General features: G+C 48.5%; 1 protein-coding gene and 1 long non-coding RNA gene across 2 annotated transcripts in view; both read left to right on the forward strand.

Moving 5' to 3' along the window:
* Positions 1-6857, forward strand: part of LOC113453390 (zinc metalloproteinase-disintegrin-like atrolysin-A) — a 25208-nt gene extending 18351 nt beyond the window's left edge. The window contains exons 13-15 of the mRNA XM_087937873.1: positions 1500-1692; positions 3852-3957; positions 6521-6857. Of these exons, the coding sequence (XP_087793999.1) occupies positions 1500-1692; positions 3852-3957; positions 6521-6857 (636 nt within the window). The remainder of the gene's footprint in view (positions 1-1499; positions 1693-3851; positions 3958-6520) is intronic.
* Positions 6858-6929: 72 nt separating this feature from the next.
* Positions 6930-19109, forward strand: LOC148125212 (uncharacterized). Its single transcript, XR_015744388.1, has 5 exons — positions 6930-7009; positions 7974-8085; positions 11748-11841; positions 16499-16568; positions 18894-19109. It is a non-coding gene; the product is annotated as an uncharacterized LOC148125212 (long non-coding RNA).
* Positions 19110-22915: the final 3806 nt, after the last annotated feature.

Genomic DNA, 22915 nt, shown 5'->3' on the forward strand with positions numbered 1-22915 from the left:
TTATTCAACGGGAATCTTTTCCCGCTTCCAGTTTTGAGCAAATAAGATTCTCACTGCAGTTAGTGCACGAATAATCAAATATACATTCTCTTTACTGTAAGTTTCAGGTGAGATCTTCAACGGGAATATTTCTGGTTTTTAAAATCAACACGGCTGTTGTATCATTTTATCCAACCATAAGCTTATAAGCATCTGAGTTTGCAACAAACCAGGTTCAAATGGCAAATGGCCAGCCAAAATGTCACACCGTGATGCCATTCCATCACGATGCCCGACACAAGTAGACAGATAACAGATAATCAGAGTTGGAAGGGACCTTGTAGGTCATCTAGTCCAACCCCTCCTGCCTAAGCAGGAGACCCTACAGCATTTCTGACAGATGGGAGTCCAGCCTCTTCTTGAAAGTCTCCAGGGATGAAGCTCCCACAACTTCCAAGGGCAACTTCTGTTCCATGGGTGGATTGTTCTCCCTGTCAGAAAGTTTCTCCTTATTTCCAGGTTGAAAAATCTCTCCTTGGTCAGTTTCCATCCATTATTCCTTGTCTGGCCTTTGGGGGCTTTAGAAAATAGTTTGACCCCTTCCCCCTCCCTGTGGCAGCCCCTCAAATATTGGAAGATGCTATCATGTCTCCCCTGGTCCTTCTCTTCCCTGGACTAGCCAGGCCCAGTTCCTGCAACCGTCCATCGTATGTTTTGGCCTCCAGTCCCCTAAAATCATCCTGGTTGCTCTTCTCTGCACTTTTTCTAGGGTCTCAACATCTTTTTTTATAGTGTGGTGACCAAAACTGGATGCAGTACTCCAAGTGTGGCCTTACTAAGGCTTTACAGAGTGGTATTAGTACCTCCCATGATCTTGATTGCATCCCTCTGTTAATACAATTTAGGATTGCATTAGCTTTTTTGGCTGCTGCTGCACACAGCTGGCTCCTATTTAGCTGGTTGTCCACCAAGACTCCAAGATCCCTCTCCCAGTTCCTGCTATTGAGCCTGGTTTCACCCAGTCTATACGTGTCCTTTTGGGTTTTCTTGCCTAAGTGTAGGACTTTCCTTTTCTCTACGTTGGATTTCCTTTTGTTAGATACAGCCCAGTGTTCTAGTCTGTCGAGATCCCTCTGGATCTTGAGCCCATCTTCCTGGGTGTTGGCTATTCCTGCCAACTTGGTATCATCTGCCAATTTGACAAGTTCCCCTTCTATTCCCTCATCTAAGTCGTTCATGAAGATATTGAAGAGTCCTGGCTGGGCCTAAGATGGAACCTTGTGTCACCCCATTGCTGACTTCCACCTTTATCCCTTTACCCTTTTTTCTTATTTCTTTCTATAGAAGAGACTGGACTGCCCTCTGTAAGAAATGCTGTAGGGTCTCCTGCTTAGGCAGGAGGGGTTGGGCTAGATGACCTACAAGGTCCCTTCCGACTCCGTTCTTCTATGATTAAATTCCCACCACCTGGGAGCCTGGCAAGAGCCCGGGTTCGAGCTCCGTGTCTTTCTTTGCCGTAGTTGCTAAAGGTAGGCACGGTGTGTCGGGAAGCCGCCTCCGACTGCGACCTGGAGGAATATTGTTCGGGGGGTACGGAAAGCTGCCCCCCGGATGTCTTCAAGCAAAACGGGATGCCCTGCGGCATCAAAAGCACCTGCTATTCGGGGGCCTGCCTGGACATCCACCGGCACTGCCAGACGTTCTTTGGCAAAGGCAAGGAGAGTCTCTTCCAGGGAAAAGCGAAACGGAGATGCAGTCGGTGGGGAGAAGGTGGGGGGCGGGGTTCCAGACCCCCCCCCAAGGTCACTAAGCAGGGTTTGCCCTGATGGGAATTTGGGAGGGGGGCAGTGCCAGTCCACCCCGGGGCCTGGAGGCATTCAAGGCTGGTTTTCATCCTCCAAGGTTGCCTGACTGGCTTTCATGCCTAACTCCTGGGTGATTGGCCGAAAGTCGCCCAGCTGCCTTTCATGCCTAAGGCGGGACTAGAACTCACCGCCTCCTGGTGATTGGCCCAAAGTCACCCAGTTGGCTTTCATGCCTAAGGCGGGACTAGAACTCACCGCCTCCTGGTGATTGGCCCAAAGTCACCCAGTTGGCTTTCATGCCTAAGGCGGGACTAGAACTCACCGCCTCCTGGTGATTGGCTGAAAGTCGCCCAACTGGTTTTCATGCCTAACATGGCGCTAGAACTCACTGTCTCCTGGTGATTGGTTTCAAAGTCACCCAACTGGCTTTCATGCCTGAGGTGAAACTAGAACTCACTGTCTCCTGGTGATCGGCTGAAAGTCAGCCAGTCTGTTTTGATATCTAAGGCGGGACTAGAATTCATTGTCTCCTGGTTATTGGCCCAAAGTCATGCTACTAGCTTTCATGCCTACAGCAAGACTAGAACTCCCTGTCTCTTGGTGATTGGTCCAAAGTCACCCAGCTGGCTTTCATGCCTAAGGCGGGACTAGAACTCACCGTCTCCTGGTGATTGGCCCAAAGTCACCCAGTTGGCTTTCATGCCTAAGGGGACTAGAACTCACCATCTCCTGGTGATTGGCCCAAAGTCACCCAGTTGGCCTTCATGCCTAAGGAGGGACTAGAACTCCCGTCTCCTGGTGATTGGCCCAAAGTCACCCAACTGGCTTTCATGCCTAAGGCGGGACTAGAACTCCCCGTCTCCTGGTGATTGGCCCAAAGTCACCCAGCTGGCTTTCATGCCTAAGGCGGGACTAGAACACCCCGTCTCCTGGTGATTGGCCCAAAGTCACCCAGCCGGCTTTCATGCCTAGGGCGGGACTAGAACTCACCGTCTCCTGGTGATTGACCCAAAGTCACCCAACTGGCTTTCATGCCTAAGGCGGGACTAGAACTCCCGTCTCCTGGTGATTGGCCCAAAGTCACCCAGCTGGCTTTCATGCCTAAGGCGGGACTAGAACTCCCGTCTCCTGGTGATTGGCCCAAAGTCACCCACCTGCTTTCATGCCTAAGGCGGACTAGAACTCACCATCTCCTGGTGATTGGCCCAAAGTCACCCAGCTGCCTTTCATGCCTAAGGCGGGACTAGAACTCCCCGTCTCCTGGTGATTGGCCCAAAGTCACCCAGCTGGCTTTCATGCCTAAGGCAGGACTAGAACTCCCCGTCTCCTGGTGATTGGCCCAAAGGCACCCAACTGGCTTTCATGCCTAAGGCGGGACTAGAACTTCCCGTCTCCTGGTGATTGGCCCAAAGTCACCCAGTTGGCTTTCATGCCTAAGGCGGACTAGAACTCCCCATCTCCTGGTGATTGGCCCAAAGTCACCCAGCCGGCTTTCATGCCTAAGGCGGACTAGAACTCCCGTCTCCTGGTGATTGGCCCAAAGTCACCCAGTTGGCTTTCATGCCTAAGGCGGGACTAGAACTCCCCGTCTCCTGGTGATTGGCCCAAAGTCACCCAGTTGGCTTTCATGCCTAAGGCGGGACTAGAACTCCCCGTCTCCTGGTGATTGGCCCAAAGTCACCCAGCTGGCTTTCATGCCTAAGGCGGGACTAGAACTCACCGTCTCCTGCTGATTGGCCCAAAGTCACCCAGTTGGCTTTCATGCCTTATGCAGGGTTAGAACTCACCATCTTCTGGTTTTCAAGCCAGAAAGATAAATATATTTTTCTCTCTATAAATCTACACATTTATAGATATATTTAGACGATGGGTCTATTATAGATATAGATGCTTATAGATAAATCTACATAATCTACAGAAACATTGCAAATGAACAAAAACGTATCCTGGACTAATTAACCTCCTGTAAACCTTTCCCTAAAATGCTGGCTCCGTCTCCATCTTGCTCTTGACTTTTGACCTCTCGCTCTTTCTCTTCTCCCCACTTCCCCATGTCCAAAACTTTAGCTGCCAAGCCTGCTCCCCTCAGTTGCTACAAGGAAGTCAACTTCCAAGGCGACCGGACCGGTAACTGCGGCCAGGATGAATACGGATACAAAAAATGTCCAGAAAAGTAAGGCCACTCATTGACTCCTGGCGGGGGTTGGAGAGAGAATGTTGTCCCAACTAGCATTTCCTGGCTTGCATGAAAGGCACCTCAGAAGGCAGGTTTGACAGTTAGAAGAATTAGTCAGTGGAACTCCTCGCCACCAGAAGTGGTGGGTGCTCCAACACTGGAGGCTTTCAAGAAGTGACTGTGGACAGCCAGGGGTCTGAAATGTGTATAAGGTGCCTTTGCTTGAGCAGGGGGTTGGACTAGAAGACCTCCAAGGTCCCATCTCTGTGATTCCGTTATTCGGACGGGTGCGTTGGGACTTGATGAGCTGAACTCTTTCTAATCTCCCAAAGGCGCTTTAAACTGTGGCTTCTATGAGCAGAGGAACTGCGTGGATAAAAGAGACGGATTCAGGAAGTCGTTTTCACCTATGGCAACTTTCAGATGGGTGGAACGTCAACTCTCAGGATGCCCCCAGTCAGTCTGCATCACAGTGGCACTTCCAAGAGATAAGAAGGGTCTGCAAATTTGTACCCCGCTCTGATCCTCTGGATTGAATTCGGAGATTAAGGTCTAATTATGTTCTCTTAGCACCCCTTGTCCGTTATTCCCTTTTAAAGCCTTAGTAGGAAGGAAAGGCTTACTCCTTTAAGATTTTTTTTCCCCGTGGGAGTTTCTCTTTAAGTTTTCCCATCATGAAAAATTAGAAAAAATGAAAAATAGGAAGGTAGAGACTCTCCTCTCTTCCATTTTTAAAAGAGCACTAAAGAGAGCGTCCTTTGTTGACAACTCCTACGTATAGCCACATATTTTTTCCCCCAATCGTGGCTACTTTATCATGGGTGGACTTCAACTCCCAGAATTCAATTCATGTTGGCTGGGGAATTCTGGGAGTTGAAGCCCACTCCTGCTGGCTGGGGAATGATAGAAGTTGAAGTCTGCCCATGCTGGCTGGAGAATCGTGGGAGTTGGAGTCCACTATTGCTGGTTGGGGAACTCTGAAAGTTGAAATCCACATGTTGCCTGGGGAATTGTGGGAGTTGAAGTCCACACACCTGTGCTGGCTGGGGAATTGTGGAGTTGAAGTCTAGTTAAGTTGGCTGGGGGAATGATAGAAGTTGAAGTCTGCCCATGCTGGCTGGAGAATTCTGGGAACCGAAATCCACCCGTCTTAAAGTTGCCAGAGTTGAAAAGTACTGATTTAGGTTCTCCAGCCGCTAAGTCAGTTCCACCTCTTATACTCTCCCTCCTCTCTATTTCTGGCTAAAGATGGGAGAGTTTTATTTTTAGGTTCCATCAAGGTGTAGAAGGATCTCTAGTTCCTTTCTTTCCAACCTGAAAGCCAGCTACCGAATTCAGGCAGGTCTTTCCTCCTCCTAAAAGCCACCAGAAGCCAATCAGGCCCGAGTGGGCTTCAAAAAAAAAATGGAGCAACCAGTTCTCTGCCTGGTTGCTGGATGGGTGTGGTCATGCTGGGCGTTGCCTAGTCAGCCTCCTGCACCACCCTGGCCTGGGAGTGAAAATGGGGTATGGGGAGGGGGGGTATTTTCACCCTCCCCCGGCTTCCGGAGGCTTTCCTCGAACCTCCGGGAGGGCAAAAACAGCCTCCCTGGGCTCTGGAGGGTCTCCAGAGGCTGGAAACTCACTTACCTGCAATCCAAAATGGGCCACGTGGGGACTTCTGGGTGGGGCAAGGCAGGGTGGTGTGGGTGGGGCCAGCCAGGGGTGAGATTTGCCGGTTCACCGAACTGCCCATAAAACTAGCTACCGGTTCGCCTGAACCGGTGCGAACCGGTAGGAGCCCAGCCCTGCAATCTGGGATCTTTCATTTAGTTTACTTTATTGTCTTTGCATCTCGTACAACGAAATCAAACCCCATCTTCAGTGCACATCATGACCATGAAAGTAAACACAAATACACATCCTTCACACTCCACACAGTGAATTGAAAACCCCTGATATTGCATGAATATTGCACTATTATACAGCAGAATTCAAGAGAGCTCCTGCCCTGGGATAGAAGCTGTTTTTCAGCCCATTTGTCCTTATTTTTATTATCCTGTACCGTCTGCCAGATGGTAATAGTTCAAAAATAGGATGCCCAGGATGAGATGGATCCTCGAGGATGTTTTGTACTTTCTTAAAGCTCTTCCAAAGAGGAAAGGGGGCAATTGCATTCTATACAATTGATATTGCGTTAATGTTGCATTATACAGCAGAATTCAACAGAGCTACTGCCCTGGGATAGAAGCTGTTTTTCAGCCTATTTGTCCTTGTTTTTATTATTGTCCTGTACCATCTGCCAGGTGGTAATAGTTCAAAAAAAGGGGTGCCCAGATGAGATGGATCTTTGAGGATGTTTTGAGCTTTCTTAAGGCAGCGGGAGCTCTAAAGCTATCCAAAGAGAGGAGAGGGCAACCCAGGATCCTCCGGGCAATGACGTTCACCCTCTGGAGTGCTGTCCTATCTGCCCCTGTGCAATGGGCGAACCCTACACAGGTGTGCAGGAAGTTAAGATGCTCTCTATGGGGCAGCGGTAGAAGGTCACCCCCACTTCTGTCTTCCTGTCTTTGTTCTCAAGAGATGTGTCCTGCGGGAGGCTCCAGTGCACTAATGTCCATAAAGTTCCCAGAATTCCCCCGGGCTTCTCCATCCTCCAGACCCCCGTTGAGGACGTTTTGTGTTGGAGTGTCATGTCTCACCTGCAGGACGAGGGGAAGGATGATGGAATTGCGAAAGACGGCTCATCCTGCAGTGCCAGCAAGGTCAGATGGGGAAAGATCCGGGTGGGAAAGAGGGAAGAGGAATACGGCACGGTGAGCGAGCCCAGAAATGGAGTTGGCTTTGCCCGGAGAGGGAAGAGATGGCTGGCACTCATGTGTCCCTGCGCGTTCTATGCCGGGGGTCTCCAACCTTAGCCGTTTTAAGACTGGTGGACTTCAACTCCCAAAATTCCTCAGCCGGGCATTGTTTCTTTTTTTTTTTTTTCTAGATATGCATAAATCGGTCGTGTGTCGACAAGACAGTTTTGAATTATGACTGTGATTTTTCCAAGTGTAACAACCAGGGGGTAAGTAATGAGGAGCTGAGGTTCCGAGAAGAGATCGGGGTGCCAGAAAGTTTGGCAGGGACGAGCTTTAGTTCACCTCCCCTTTCGTGACCCAACTAGGTAACATCGTCAGGGCTATAAGGAGGGAGGGTACCAGTATTATTACACCACTGCTACAGTGGTGATGTTACCTAGTTGGGTAACAAAACGTCTACAAAAAGCAACCTATCATAGAGAGAACTAAGGATCCTGTAGTCATCTCCTCCTCCTCCTCCTCCTCCTCCTCCTCCTCCTCCACACCCACCTGCTTCTAGCACTGATGTCACCTAGATGGGTCATGAAACGTCTGCAAGAAAACCACCAGGCTCAGAGAGCACCAAGGACCCACAATCATTGTCCTTCCTCCTCCTCCTCCTCCTCCTCCTGAATCCTCTCTCCCTCCTAGCACTGATGATGTCACCTAGTTGGGTCATGAAACGTCTGCAAGAAAGCCACCCAGCTCAGAGAGCACCAAGAACCCCACAGTCTCATTGTCCTCCTCCTCCCCTCCTCCTCGTCTCCTCCTCCTCCTCCTCCTCCTCCACCACCACCACCACCACCACCACCTCTTCCTCCTCCTCCTCTATGCAAATCCCACTCCCCTCCAGCACTGATGACGTTACCTAGTTGGGTCATGAAACATCTGCAAGAAAACAACCATACTCAGAGAGCACCAAGGACCCACAATCATCGCCCTCCCTCCTCCTCCTCCTCCCCTCCTCCTCCTCCCCTCCTCCCCTCCTCCTCCTCCTCCTCCTCCCTCCTCCTCCTCCTCCTGAATCCTCCCTCCCTCCTAGCACTGATGATGTCGCCTAGTTGGGTCATGAAACGTCTGCAAGAAAGCCACCCAGCTCAGAGAGCACCAAGGACCCCACACAATCGGATTATCCTTCTCCAAGGAAAGGGAACGCGGTTCTTGGCTGATCATAAACTCGATGCATTTCAGGTCTGCAACAGCAAAAAGAATTGCCACTGCAGCTACGGATGGGCCCCTCCTCACTGCAGTGTCCGGGGGTTTGGAGGAAGCATCGACAGTGGCCCGGCTCCACAGCGTGTGAGTAAGTATACCCCAGAATCCCCAGGTCTTGTTTGGGAGTCTTTGGTTTCGGTCTTTTTCTCCTCCTTGGCTTCCCCACTTTCATCTCAAGGTTGGACTCCCAAAAACCCTTGGTTTCGAACACGTTACAGGTAGTCCTCAAATTACGACCACCATTGAGCCCGACATTTAGGTTGCTAGGTACAGGGGTGGGATTCACAAACCCCAGCAACCGGTTCGCTACCCGGTTATTGGTTTGGCGTGGCCTACACCGGAACTTCCGGGAGGGGGTTTCACCTTCCCAGAGTCCCGAGGCTTCCCTCGGGCCTCTGGGAGGACGAAAATGGCCTCCCACAGGCCTCTGGGAGGGCAAAAATGGCCTCCCTCGGACCTCTGGGAGGACGAAAATGGCCTCCCTCGGGCCTCTGGGAGGGCAAAAATGGCCTCCCTCGGGCCTCTGGGAGGACGAAAATGGCCTCCCTCGGGCCTCTGGGAGGACGAAAATGGCCTCCCTCGGGCCTCTGGAAGCCAGAAACGTGATTTTTTGGTACTCTCCGGTAGGGCTGTTTTTCTCCTCTCAGAGCCTCTGTGTGGACCCTGCAACTGACCTGTGTTGAAAACAGGCCATGTGGCGTCTCTGGGGAGGGGCGGTGCAGGTTGGGCAGGGCCAGCCAATCGGTTCAAATACCGGTTTGGCGAACCAGATGGAAATTTGACATCTGGTTCACTTGAACCCTGTTCTGACGCAGGCTTCGTCAAACATCCTGAAACATGAACTTGTTTTAAAAGCAACGCAACGCTGGGAGTGACTTGCATTCCCAGCCAGAGCTTATCTTAGTTCCCCAAGATAAGCACACGCCTTTCAGTGGTGCCAAAAAAAACCCCCAGAAGTCCAATTCATTATAACATCAACCAACCCAAGTCCCAGAAAAAAAACCAACCCGAGTTCACAGAGCTTCAAGGAGGACTCGGAAATTACTGAACGACATTGCTTCCTGCAAAGGTTTCATCACCTTGGCCTGACTTTTATCCCTTATGGGAGGGGCAATCCCCTCCCAGCCTTTACTCCTGAGTTGCCCCTTCTGCTTCAGCTGCTCTCGCCTTCTAGCAGCTCTGCGCACACACGCACTGGGAACAGGCTCCCCTGGGTCCTCTTCCTCACTGCTGCCAGACTCCGAAGGCTCCCACTCCCAGATGGCCCCATCTCTGTATCGGTTGCGGGACCCTCATCCGAGTCCTCTCCAGACTCCCTGATTGGTCCCCTTTCTTCCCCACTGTCCGATTCCACTGCCGTCTGCACCGGCTGCTGGTGAACCACAACGGAACCAATCCAAACTGGTAGAATCCCACCCTTGGCTATGTGAGCCCTATGTCCCCCGCATCTCATGTTCCCACCGCGACAGCCGGCCTTGCTGTGGCAGCAGCCCTGACATTTCTCCAAAATGGTTTCAGGGCTGACATTAAGTGAATTTGGCCCCCGTTGGACCAACATTCCTTGCCAAAGTTGTTAAGTGAATCACTGCAACGGTGAAGTCAGTAAGCTTGGTGGTTAAGCGAATCTGGCTTTCCCCCATTGGACTTTGCTCATCAGAAAGTCACAAAAGGGGATCCAGGATGGCGGCAACTGTCATAAATAAGAGTCAGTTGCCAAGCGCCTCAATTTTGATCACGTGACCACAGGGAGGCTGCCACCGTCATCAGTTGGAATGGTCACTAAACAAATGAAGAATATCTGTAATGGCTGGGGCTGAGAATTTGGGGAGTTCAAATCCAAAATATCAATATCCCGCAAAGTCCCAGCCAAACAGTCTTTCAAGGGTGAATTACAACCACAGACCTTATCAGGCTAGGAGAGCTGCCAGGCCGATACCTTCCAAATGCCATGCTGTAGCAGCAATTACTTGGCAAGACGCCAGGAACAGATCTTCACCCTAATGAATTGAACGAATTGTTTCCTGCAAAACACCACTCTCCTTTCACTCCTCTTTTATTCCCTATGGGAGGGGCCATTCCCCATCCACCTGAGCCTTTACTCCCGAGTCGACCCTTATTCCTTAACCGTTCCCTTCTCCTGGCAGCTCTGTGCATGCGCCCACTGGGAACAGGCTCCAGCTGTTCTTCTTCCTCACTGATCTCCAACTCCGAAGGCAGCTGATAACTGTCCGACGGCCCTGGCCCCATCTCTGCCTCCGATGCAGAGCCCTCGTCCAAGCCTTCCCCAGACTCCAGGACTGGCCCAGGCTCCTCCTCAACCTCCTCCCTGTTTGAATCTCCTGCCAGCTGTGCTGGCTACTGGTGGGCCACCACACCAGGAGGCCAACTCCGGAGCCTTCTTCTGCTGATGCTTCTACCTGTCACCTGGTCCTGGGGTCACCTTAGAGGTTAGAAGCTCAACTTGTTAGAACAGAATAGAATTCTTTATTGGCCAAGTGTGATTGGACACACAAGGAATTTGTCTTGGTGCAAATGCTCTCAGTGTCCATAAAAGAAAAGAGACATTCGTCAAGAGTCCAGAATCATCAGGTGCAACACTTAATAATAGTCATAGGGTACAATAAGAATAGAAGGCTATAGGAATAGAATTTAAATAGGATGGGATGGAATGGGATAGAGAATAGAATAGAAATATGGAATAGATTAGAATAGAATAGAAATATAGAATAGAATAGAAATAGAATAGAAATATTAGAATAGATTAGAAATAGAATAGAATAGAATAGAATAGAATAGAATAGAATAGAATAGAATAGAATAGAATAGAATAGAATAGAATTCTTTATTGGCCAAGTGTGATTGGACACACAAGGAATTTGTCTTGGTACAAATGCTCTCGGCGTACATAAAATAAAAGGTACATTCGTCAAGAGTCCAGAATCATCAGGTACAACACTTAATGATAGTCATAGGGTACAATAAGAATAGAAGGCCTTAGGAATAGAATCAAATAGGATGGGATGGGATAGAATAGAATAAAATAGAATAGAATAGAATAGAATAGAATAGAATAGAATAGAATAGAATAGAATAGAATAGAATAGAATAGAATAGAATTCTTTATTGGCCAAGTGTGATTGGACACACAAGGAATTTGTCTTTGGTGCAAAGGCTCTCAGTGTACATAAAAAAAAAAGACATTTGTCAAGAGTCCAGAATCAACAAGGTACAACATTTAATGATAGTTATAGGGTACAATCAACAATCAAATCATACTAGGAAACAGTCAATATAAATTGTAAGGATACAAGCGACAAAGTTACACTCATACAGTCACAAGTGGGAGGGGATGGGTGATAAGGAGGGATGAGAAGATTAACAATAATAGTAGTGCAGACTTTGTAAATAGTTGGACAGTGTTGAGGGAATTATTTGTTTGGCAGAGTGATGGCGTTGGGGAAAAAACTCCCCTTGTGTCTAGTTGTTCTGGTGTGCAGGGCTCCATAGCGTCATTTTGAGGGTAGGAGTTGAAACAGTTTACGTCCAGGATGTGAGGGGTCTGTAGATAATTTCCCAGACCTCTTTTTGACTCGTGCAGTATAAACAGGGCCTCCATGGAAGGCAGGTTGGTAGCCATTGTTCTTTTCTGCGGTCCTAATTACCCTCTGAAGTCTGTGTCTGCCTTGTTGGGTTGCAGAACCGAACCAGACAGTGATAGAAGTGCAGGTCGGTTTTGTTGCTATCTTCCAGAATCGAAAAAAACCTTAATGCTCGGTTCGATTATCGGGGTGGCTTTGCTCCTCCTGGCCCTCACCGGGATGCTGAAGAAGTTCCTACCAATGTGGTAAGTAGTTGGACCCTCCAGGCCCAAGGCCGCCTTCTTTTTTGGTCTCAAGAGGTCAGAGTTGAGGGGGGAAAAGTGGGGGGGAAGTATTGTGGCAGTTTGCTAAGAAGAAGGATGGAAAAAACAGGTTTTTCCCATTCTTTCTCTTTTCCGTCTCAAAAGCGCCACAACTTGGAGGCCTGAACATCCCTTCTTGCTTCATCCATTTCAGAAGGACTGGAGAAGCATGGTCCTACCTCACAAACTGCTGATCGGAGGGTAGGCAGAGAGAACCAAACCCACACGAGTTTCCGCTTTAGGGGGTAGACAACCAGGGTTAGGGTGGACAGCGAAGAGATGGCAGAAGCTGGCTGCAGACTAGGACTTGACAGAATACTCCTGAAGAAGATGCTTGGAGAAGACATTCAGATCTCCAAAGGGTCCATGCACCAAAGTTCCATCTCTCCATCCATCCATCCATCCATCTCCATCCATCCATCCATCCATCTCTCCATCCATCCATCCATCCATCTCTCCATCCATCTCTCCATCCATCCATCCATCCATCCATCCATCTCTCCATCCATCCATCCATCCATCCATCCATCCATCCATCCATCCATCCATCCATCCATCCATCCATCCATCCATCCATCCATCCATCTCTCCATCCATCTATCCATCCATCCATCCATCCATCCATCCATCCATCCATCCATCCATCCATCCATCCATCCATCTTCCATCCATCTTCCATCCATCCGTCCATCCATCTTCCATCCATCCATCCATCCATCTCTCCATCCATCTCTCCATCCATCTATTCATCCATCCATCTCTCCATCCATCCATCCATCCATCCATCCATCTCTCCATCCATCCATCCATCCATCCATCCATCCATCCATCCATCTCTCCATCCATCCATCCATCCATCCATCCATCCATCCATCCATCCATCCATCTCTCCATCCATCCATCCATCCATCCATCCATCCATCTCTCCATCCATCTATCCATCCATCCATCTCTCCATCCATCTATTCATCCATCCATCTCTCCATCCATCCATCTCTCCATCCATCCATCCATCCATCCATCCATCCATCCATCCATCCATCCATCCATCCATCCATCCATCCATCCATCCATCCATCCATCCATCCATCCATCCATCCATCCATCCATCCATTCATCCATCCATCCATCCATCCATCCATCCATCCATCCATCCATCCATCCATCCATCCATCCATCCATCCATCCATCCATCCATCCATCTATTCATCCATCCATCTCTCCATCCATCCATCCATCCATCCATCCATCCATCCATCCATCCATCCATCCATCCATCCATCTCTCCATCCATCCATCCATCCATCCATCCATCCATCCATCCATCCATCTCTCCATCCATCTATCCATCCATCCATCTCTCCATCCATCTATTCATCCATCCATCTCTCCGTCCATCCAGCCATCCATCTCTCCATCCATCCATCCATCCATCCATCCATCCATCCATCCATCTCTCCATCCATCCATCCATCCATCCATCCATCCATCCATCCATCCATCCATCCATCTCTCCATCCATCCATCCATCCATCTCTCCATCCATCCATCCATCCATCCATCCATCTCTCCATCCATCCATCCATCCATCTCTCCATCCATCCATCCATCTCTCCATCCATCCATCCATCCCTCCCTCCATCCATCCATCTCTCCATCCATCCATCCATCCATCCATCTCTCCATCCATCCATCCATCCATCCATCCATCCATCCATCCATCCATCCATCCATCCATCCATCCATCCATCCATCCATCTCTCCATCCATCCATCCATCCATCCATCTCTCCATCCATCCATCCATCCATCCATCCATCCATCCATCCATCCATCCATCCATCCATCCATCCATCTCTCCATCCATCCATCTCTCCATCCATCCATCCATCTCTCCATCCATCCATCCATCCATCCATCCATCCATCCATCCATCCATCTCTCCATCCATCCATCCATCCATCCATCCATCCATCCATCCATCCACCCATCCATTCATCCCATGTACTTTCCTGCCAAAGGGTAGGTATAAACTCACCGCCAAGGCATGTTAGGCTTCTACAAGGTAGGCTTCTGCAGGCAGTCCTCGACTTATGACCACAATGATGACTAGGATTTCTGTTCCTAAGCAATGCAGTTGTTAAGTGAGTTGCAACCAGGTTTTGTAACCAGAGAGATTCAAAGCTCTAACGGGGGCCATACACACACGTGTGTGTCCCCCCAACATGAAGTCCCGTGACTGCAAGATGGTTACTTGGGTTTCATTCACAGCCATTTTCCCGCTTCCTGACCTCTTTTTACACCTTGGCTCCTGATTTGGAGCAAAATCACACTGGCTTTATGACCGCTGCGTTTCACTTAAGGACCACCGCAAAAGAAAGGCCAGAAAAACCAGGTTGGTGAAGTAATCACCCTCTTCTTTACGACCGTCAAAATTTATGACGGGCAGATTCCATTCGGGTTATAAATCGAGGACAACCTGCGATTAGCATTTTCAGAGAAGACCCAAGAACAAGGAGCCAGGGAGGCCCGTAAGGCCAAGTGAACCATTTCAATTATTTAATAAAATCCAAGCTCAGGTTTGCCTTCCTTGCGGTGCTAAATCAAGACGGCTGATTTTTTTTCGGTGTTTCGCCTACTGATGTTCTCCCAGAGACATAATGAAACAAAGGAGTTTTTTAAAAAGAAGAAGAAAAATCAAACGAGGTTAATTAAACGAGGTTTAGTGGGGGCCATAAGAGAAAAAGATTCTGCAGTGCTTTCTCCAGAATTTGTGGAATTTCACTTAATTTTAGGGTGGGTGGGTGAGAAGAAACAAGATAGAGCACTGGTCGCCAACCCGTAGGCCGGGGACCACTGGTGGTCCACGAGAAAATTTTGGTGGTCCGCAGAGAAATGTCCCCCCCAAAAGCAATTAATCCAGGCTGCGTGGGAACACAAGGCTGTGCTGCCCACATGGCCCGCGGGAACACAAGGTTTGCATCGCTTGCATTGCGAGCAACACGAGGTAGTGAGGGGAGGCGGGAAAGGGCGGAGGGGGGGAACTTGTCCCATGCGCCCCACACGCCTGGCCTGGCCACCGGGCTGCTTCTTTCTGCTTCTTCCTTCTTCTGCTTTTGGCTGCATGCAAGGAAAGCAGCCGAAGTCTTTCTTTCTCTCCCCCAAACTCTGCCAGAAATGAGTCTTTGGGGACCCTGCAAGGCCTCCTGCTCCAAGAGGCTGTGAAGACTCATTTCTGGTGGAGTTTGGGGAGAGAAAGAAAGACTTCTGCGGCTTCTGCTGTTTTCCTTGCATGAAGCCAAAAGTCTCTTCTCTCTCTCTCCCCTGAGAACGGAGCTGGAGACGGTCTCCTGCAATCCCAAATAAAGAACGATCGATCGGTAGGAAAACGGGGTGGGGGATTTTCCTGCAGACTTTTTTGGGGGGGATTTTCCCAGGGTATCTGGTCCGTGGGATTTAAAAGTATGAGTTTGTCTTGTCAGTGTTGGTGGGAATCTTCTTTGTGGTTCTTTGACTAGAATTGTCCTTACTATTTGATTATTTGTTGGAGTTGTCTGTTCCTTGACTGGGGTGTTGTTTGCTGTTTGATTGTTGGTCCAGTGTTAATCTTAGTGTTGATTGTGTGGTCCTTGGTGCTTCCTGAGCTTGGTGGTTTTCTTGCAGATGTTGCATAACCAAACTAGAGAACATCGTCGGTGCTGTAACAGGGCTGTAGCAGTGCCAGTACTCCATTCCCTTCTAAAGCACTGATGATGTTGCTTAGTTGGGTCATGAAACGTCTCCAAGAAGACAACCACGCTCAGAGAGTACCAAAAACCCTTCATAGATAACAGAGCATGGAGGAATGGAACTGATCTTGAAGTTTGAGGAACCTTCTCCATGGGAGTCCCTCTCAAGCGGCCAAGAGATCCCACCACCATCCCCATAAATGGCCACCCCCACCAAAGGAAGATAAAGGTCTGTGAGGACACAAAGAGGCATGGCACAAAAATAACAGTGTCACCAAAGTAGAATAAATTCCCTTGAATGCCTCCAACTTGGCCCACAATGTCCAATTATCCTCGGCGGGAGATCAAACTCTTCCAGAAACAGTCTGTGAAAGAAAGAAATGCAGTCCGAACCCAAAGTAAAGATAATTAGGAATAAAAAAAAAAACCAACACAAACCACACTGAAATAATTAACACGACAGACCAGGATGATAAATTGCAGACTTCCAACAAGATAACGCAGCAACCACAGTTGGGAGGACACCAAAAACCCAGATAAGCTTCGACCAAGATAATGCACGCTTTGCCTCCAGCAACTTTGCCCTGCGCAGTTTGCCCTTTTAAACAGCCTTCCCAGTTGCAGCCCAATGAAGGGGATCAGGGCCCTTGCCTCCCCCTAAACCACGCAACTCACGTTGCTCCATTCCTCCCTGCATGGCCTAGGATGCAGAGGGGGTGGGCCTGGATCTTCCTCTGAATGCCCAGCCGGCCTGTGCCCTTCCCCAGTTTCCTCCACAGCCACCAGAGCCACACTCCCACTTCCTGTCAGCTGTTCCACCTCTCCCTCGGAATCAGATTCCAACCGGGGCATGACGCTTTCTCTCTTTTGCAGGATTAGATATGGAGGATTGCTCAGGCAGAAAGTATCTCCAGAACCCATAGATTCTGCTTTTGAAAGCACTGTGAGTATCTCCAACACCTCTTCAAGAACCGTCTCCTCTCAAGCTTCTCCTTTCCTCTGAAAAGCCTAACCTTTGAGAAAACGACCTTGGTGCGGTGGCATTCTACCGGTTTGGCCTGGTTCAGGTGAACTGGTAATTTAAAAAACTGGTATTTTTTCCCCTTCCTGATGATCAGCTGTTCCAACACTCAGTTTGACGGCCCGCGAAGCAGCACACACTTAATAAATTCCCAAACGTAAATACATTAATGCCTCCAACTTGGCCCCGCTGTTCAATGGTTCTCCGTTGGAGATTAAACTCTTTCCAAAATAGTCTCCACGGGAAAGAAATACAGTCCAAACTCAAAGACCAGATAACAGAGAAATTTTAAAAAAAGTAAAACAAACCTCACCGAAGGAATTTCCACGACGGACCAGGATAATTAATTACAAACTTCAAGAAGATAACAAGGCGCCGTCCGTTGGAAGAATGCCAACCAAGATAAACCTCAGTCGGAAACCAAACACACTTTGCTTCTAGCAACACTGTGTTTTAAACGCCCCTCCTATATACTATTCCCCCCACAGCTGCAGCTAATGAGGGGGATCATGGCCACTTCCTCTCCCCTAAGCCACGTTGCTCCCTTCTCTGTTCCACCCTGCGTGCCCTAGAGTGAAGAGGTGATGGGCCTGGGTCTTCCTGACTGCCCAGTCGGCCTCTGCCTTCCCCAGCCTCCTCCACAACCTCTGGAGCCACACTTCCACTTCCTGTCGGCTGTTCCTCCTCTCCCTCGGAGTCAGACTCCAACGGGGCCATGACAATCGGCTGTGCCTGGATCCCCATTGATGTCTTACTGCATCACCCAGGAAGCTTCCCTGAGACCCAAGAAGCAAAAGGGGCACGTGGGTTGTTGTTTTTTTGCGGTGCGCCACCCCATGCTCCATTTTGGTCTCCTAGGCCTCAGGGGAGCTCCGGGGAGCAAAAACAGGCTCCCGGAGGCCTTCCTGAGGCCCAAGAGGCAAAAATGGAGCCCGGGGGCGGATGCTGCAAAAAAAGCACAGCCACACCCACCCAGTCATTTGGCCACGCCCACCTAGACATGCCCACAGAACCGGTTGGAAAAATATTTGCGTCCCACCCTTGCTCCCGTCATCCCTCCATGCGGGGATGGAAGAACAGGAGGAGAACCTGTTCTCGCCTAGGCTTCCCACAAGCATGAAGCTGACTCCTTGTCCCAATAAAACCCCTTTTATTTAATTTGAAGGTAATTCCTCCCCAGCAAAGTCCTGGCCAACCGTCTTTCGAGAGGGGTTCCAAACTACAGACCACTCCCCTTTCGCTCCTCTTTTATTCCCTATGGGAGGAGCCATTCACCGTCCACCTGAGCCTTTACTCCTGAGTCGACCCTTATTCCTTAACCGTTCCCTTCTCCTGGCAGCTCTGTGCATGCGCACGCTGGGAACAGGCTCCAGCTGTTCTTCTTCCCCACTGATCTCCGACTCTGAAGGCAACCACCACACCCCTTTCGCTCCTCTTTTATTCCCTATGGGAGGGGCCATTCACCGTCCACTTGTGCCTTTACTCCCGAGTCAACCCTTATTCCTTAACCTTTCCCTTCTCCTGGCAGATCTGCGCATGCGCACACTGGGAACAGGCTCCAGCTGTTCTTCTTCCCCACTGATCTCCGACTCCGAAGGCAACCACCACACCCCTTTCGCTCCTCTTTTATTCCCTATGGGAGGGGCCATTCACCGTCCACTTGTGCCTTTACTCCCGAGTCGACCCTTGTTCGTTAGCTGTCCCCTTCTCCTGGCAGCTCTGTGCATGCGCCCACTGGGAACAGGCTCCAGCTGTTCTTCTTCCCCACTGATCTTCAACTCCGAAGGTAGCTGATAACCGTCCGACGGCCCTGGCCCCATCTCTGCCTCCTAAGCAGAGCCCTGGTCCGAGCCTTCCCCAGACTCCAGGACTGGCCCGGGCTCCTCCCTAACCTCCTCATTGTCCGAGTCGGGCCACAACGGAACCTTCCCACTGTCCTGACTGGAGAACCTCAGACTGGACCAAACGCTGGAAGCTTCTCCATGGCTCGTCTAGCGGATCTTTGCCATGACTTGAGTCACTAAGCGGAAGAAGGTCCAGAGCCATGGGCCGCAATGGGGTCCTAGGGCTTGAGGTCCAGGGAAGAGTCCGAATCTTTGGTCAATTCCTGAAGAGAGGAACAAAACCCTTCGCCAATCTGTAACTGACCTCTGAAACCTTTTGTGGAGCGGTGAGATTAAAGTCTAATTAGGTTAGTAGCCCTTAGTATCTGGTTGCTTTGAGTGATAAGGTTCTTTGCTTTTGTAGGGATCGGTGGCAGAATCGATTGAGGAGTCCACGGAAGGATCGGCAGGAAAAGATCCGACCCCGAATTGGATCTGAATCGGGATCGTTTGGTTTTGTGGGATGATTTTTTCCTCCCCTCCCAGCCGCTTCCACCTTGAAAGACAACATCCCTTCTCCCTTGGGGCTTTCTCAGCCCTGAATTGCTCCGGGGACTCCAGAAAAGAAAACATGCATAAAATATTAGCCACAGATACCCTTCGAACGAGCGGCTTCCTTTTTTCACACCCGTCTGCGGCTCGTTGGGGAACTAGAGGCCCAAGAAGATGTTTTCCAGGCCCAGCTGGGGTGGGCGGAAAGTGGAGGGAGGCACCCCGAGGGGCAAGAGAAGTTTAAAAATAAATCAAGCGGGGGATTTCTGGGAAAGGTTAGAGAGACAGATAAATGAGATGATAGATAGATAGATAGATAGATAGATCAATAGATAGATGAGATAGATAGATAGATTGTGATAGATAGATGAGATAGATAGATGATAGATAAATGAGATAGATGAGATAGATAGATAGATAGATAGATAAGATAGATAGATAGATAGATAGATAGATAGATAGATAGATAATGATAGATATATAGATAGCTATAGATGGATGGATGGATGGATAGATGGATGGATGGATGGATGGATGGATGGATAGATAGATAGATAGATAGATTATGATATGATATATAGATAGCTATAGATGGATAGATGGATGGATGGATGGATAGATGGATGGATGGATGGATGATGGATGGATGGATGGATGGATGGATGGATAGATAGATAGATAGATAGATAGATAGATAAGATAGATAGATAGATGAGATATAGATAGATAGATAGATAGATAGATAGAGATAGATAATGAGATGATAGATGATAGATCATGATAGAGATAGATGAGATAGATAGATTGATGATAGATAGATGAGATAGATAGATAGAAGATAGATAAGATGAGATAGATAAATTAGATAGATGATAGATCAGATAGATAGATGGATAGATAGATAGGATAGATAGATAGATAGATAGATAAGATGAGATAAATAGATGATAGATAGATGATAGATAAATGAGATAGACAGATAGAAGATAGATAGAAAGAGATAGATGATAGATAGATAGATAGATAGATAGATGATAGATAAATGAGATAGATAAATGAGATAGATGATAGATAGATCAATAGATAGATCGATAGATAGATTGATAGATAGATCGATATAGATAGATAGATGAGATAGATAGATGAGATAGATGATAGATAGATCAATAGATAGATAGATAGATGATAGATAAATGAGATAGATAGAAGATAGATAGAAAGATAGAAAGAGATAGAGACGGACAGACAGACAGATATGGATGGATGGATGGATAAAGATATATGATATATGATATATAGATAGCTATAGATGGATGGATGGATGGATGGATGGATAGATAGATAGATAGATAGATAGATAGATAGATAGATAGATAATGATATGATATAGATGGATGGATGGATGGATGGAAGGAAGGAATAATGGAAGGAAGGAAGGAAAGAAGGAAGGAAGGAAGGAAGGAAGGAAGGAAGGAAGGAAGGAAGGAAAGGATTCATAGCCAGTTTTCTATCTCTGGAACCTTACATCAATAGAAGATCAAGACTTCTGGGGTTGTTATTATTTTTAATTAGGAGATGTTGCCACTTCAAACCAAAATCAAACCCAGAAGGGGACAAGATGTTCTGTATCTCCTGGGCTGTTCACAGGACAACTGGTAGGATCCAAGGAAGCTCGTCTGGAGGAAGTGAAGAAGAGACTGGACAGCTGCCTGTCTGAAACAGTCTAGTCGTCAAGCGGGTGTGTGTGGTGGGGGTTGGACTAGACAGAAGACCTCCAAGGCAGTGGTGGGATGCGGCCGGTTTCAAGTTCGAACCGGTTGTTCCAACGATCGAAGTTGGCCCCGTCCTATATCTTCTGCTTTGCGGCGGATCTCAATCATGCGGCACAGCTGATTTCACACGCACACACACGTACCTCGCCGTTCTACTTAGCGTAGCTGACTTGGAAGGTAGGCAGCCGAGCTTCTAAACGCTCCATTTTTCAGTGCAAGCGCCTTAAGACATGCGCACGCTCACCGAACCGGTTTGTTAAACCGTCAGCATCCTACCACTTGTTCTGAGGTCCCTTTTTCCAGCTCTGATATTCTGTGTCAGGATTAAAAGACGAGTCTTGAGCCCAACTCCCCAACATTTCAAAAAGATTGATGGCGAGTTCACTTGTCCGGTGCGGCCTTTTTAGAGTTGTCCCTATGTTCTAAGTCTGAAACAAGGAAACGCAAGGAATACAGGAGCCCAGAGTTTTGCGGAGGGAACCAATGGATCCGGAGTGGTCCACCGAGGAGCCGTCATCAGCTAAGTGCCCATCGCAAAAGCTCGGGGTGGACAGCGGTGCTCCATTTGCTGGAGGTTTTCGAGGAAAGTTTTCAAGATCTGGAGAATTGGAGAAAATGTCTTCTCAGTCGTCCAGGTTGTCCCAAAGGTGCTTTTGTCACAAGGCAACTGGACTTTGTTTTTCCTTGAAGGCGTTTCACTTCTCATCCAAGAAGCTTCCTTCGCTTCTGACTCATCCAAGAAGCTTCTTCAGTCAGAACCGAAGGAAGCTTCTTGGATGAGAAGCAAAACGTCTTCAAGGAAGAAGAAAAAAACAAAAAAAGTCCAGTTGCATTTTGACAAAAGCACCTTTGGGCCAACCATGACCTGGATGACTGAGAAGCTCCGCAGATTGTTCTGACCAAGGCTTCCAAGACCGTAATTACGAACACACGCTCATTTTAAAAACAAGTCTTGTTTTATTGCAACGCTGGGAATTATTTTCATTCCCAGCTGGTAGGGAATTCTCAAACAGTCCCTCGAGATAAGCACCCACCTTTCTGTCCAGTGAAGTGCTGCCAAGAACAGAAGTGTCCAATGAACTAGAAAAAAAACAACCCAACCGAAGTACAGAGCTTCCAGGTTTAATCCGAACGACTTTGCTTCCTGCAAAGGTTTCTTCACCTTTGCCTGTCCTTTATGTCTTATGGGAGGGGCCAATCACTTCCCAGCCTTACTTCCGAATCGCCCCTTTTCTCTCAGCTGCTCTCGCCTTCTAGCAGCTCTGCGCATGTGCGCACTGGGAACAGGCTCCCCTGGGTCCTCTGCCTCACTGCTGCCAGACTCCGAAGGCTCCAATGGCAGCATCCCACTCCCAGATGGTCCTGGCCCCATCCCTGCATCAAATGCAGGACCCTCGTCCGAGTCCTCTCCAGATTCCCTAACCTTTCTTCCCACTGTCCGATTCCGCAGCCGTCTGGACAGGCTGCCAATGAACCACAACACAGACAGTTACGTGCTGTGAATCCCAAACACCTGACAGATGGGGAGGGATGTGCCCATCGCCAGCAGCATTGCACAGTGGTTAGAGATGCATCTGCTGACCCCACCCCGAAGGGAATAAAAAGATTAGTGTCACTTCCGTTAACTTAAAAGTAACACTAACATTGTTTCATCTTTTCACGGCCTTCTGACATCCTTTAAAGACGGTAGGTCTAATGAGGGAGACTATTAATATTTTACTGATCCCGAACTCCGAGTCAAATTGATAACTAAATTGCTGTCCGTAATCATTTTAAAGAAACACCAAGGTATTTTTATTGCTTATTTCAAGGTGCGTTCCTTAAAGGGCTGCTTTAGAGCAGCTCCCCACCTGCAATTCTCTACGTGACTGTGGTGTGTAAATATCGAAACACGGAAAGTACAAAACAAGCATTCTAGCAGGAATGAAAAATATCCCAGTTCTGCACTGCGATTGTCTTAAAAAAAAAACATACGCGTGCCTCTATTGCAAATTGGTAATTTCTTCCGTGATATTATTTTTTAATTTTTGCCCTCCATTGTGTCTGATTCTCAGAGACTGGAGTTTTCTTGACTACCTTTTTCAGAGGTATTTGCCATTGCCTCCTTCCTAGGGCTCTGAGA

This window comes from Pseudonaja textilis, chromosome 7 (assembly GCF_049901715.1).
Source record: "Pseudonaja textilis isolate UNSWEBS1 chromosome 7, rPseTex1.2, whole genome shotgun sequence".
NCBI classification, from domain to species: Eukaryota; Metazoa; Chordata; class Lepidosauria; order Squamata; family Elapidae; genus Pseudonaja; species Pseudonaja textilis.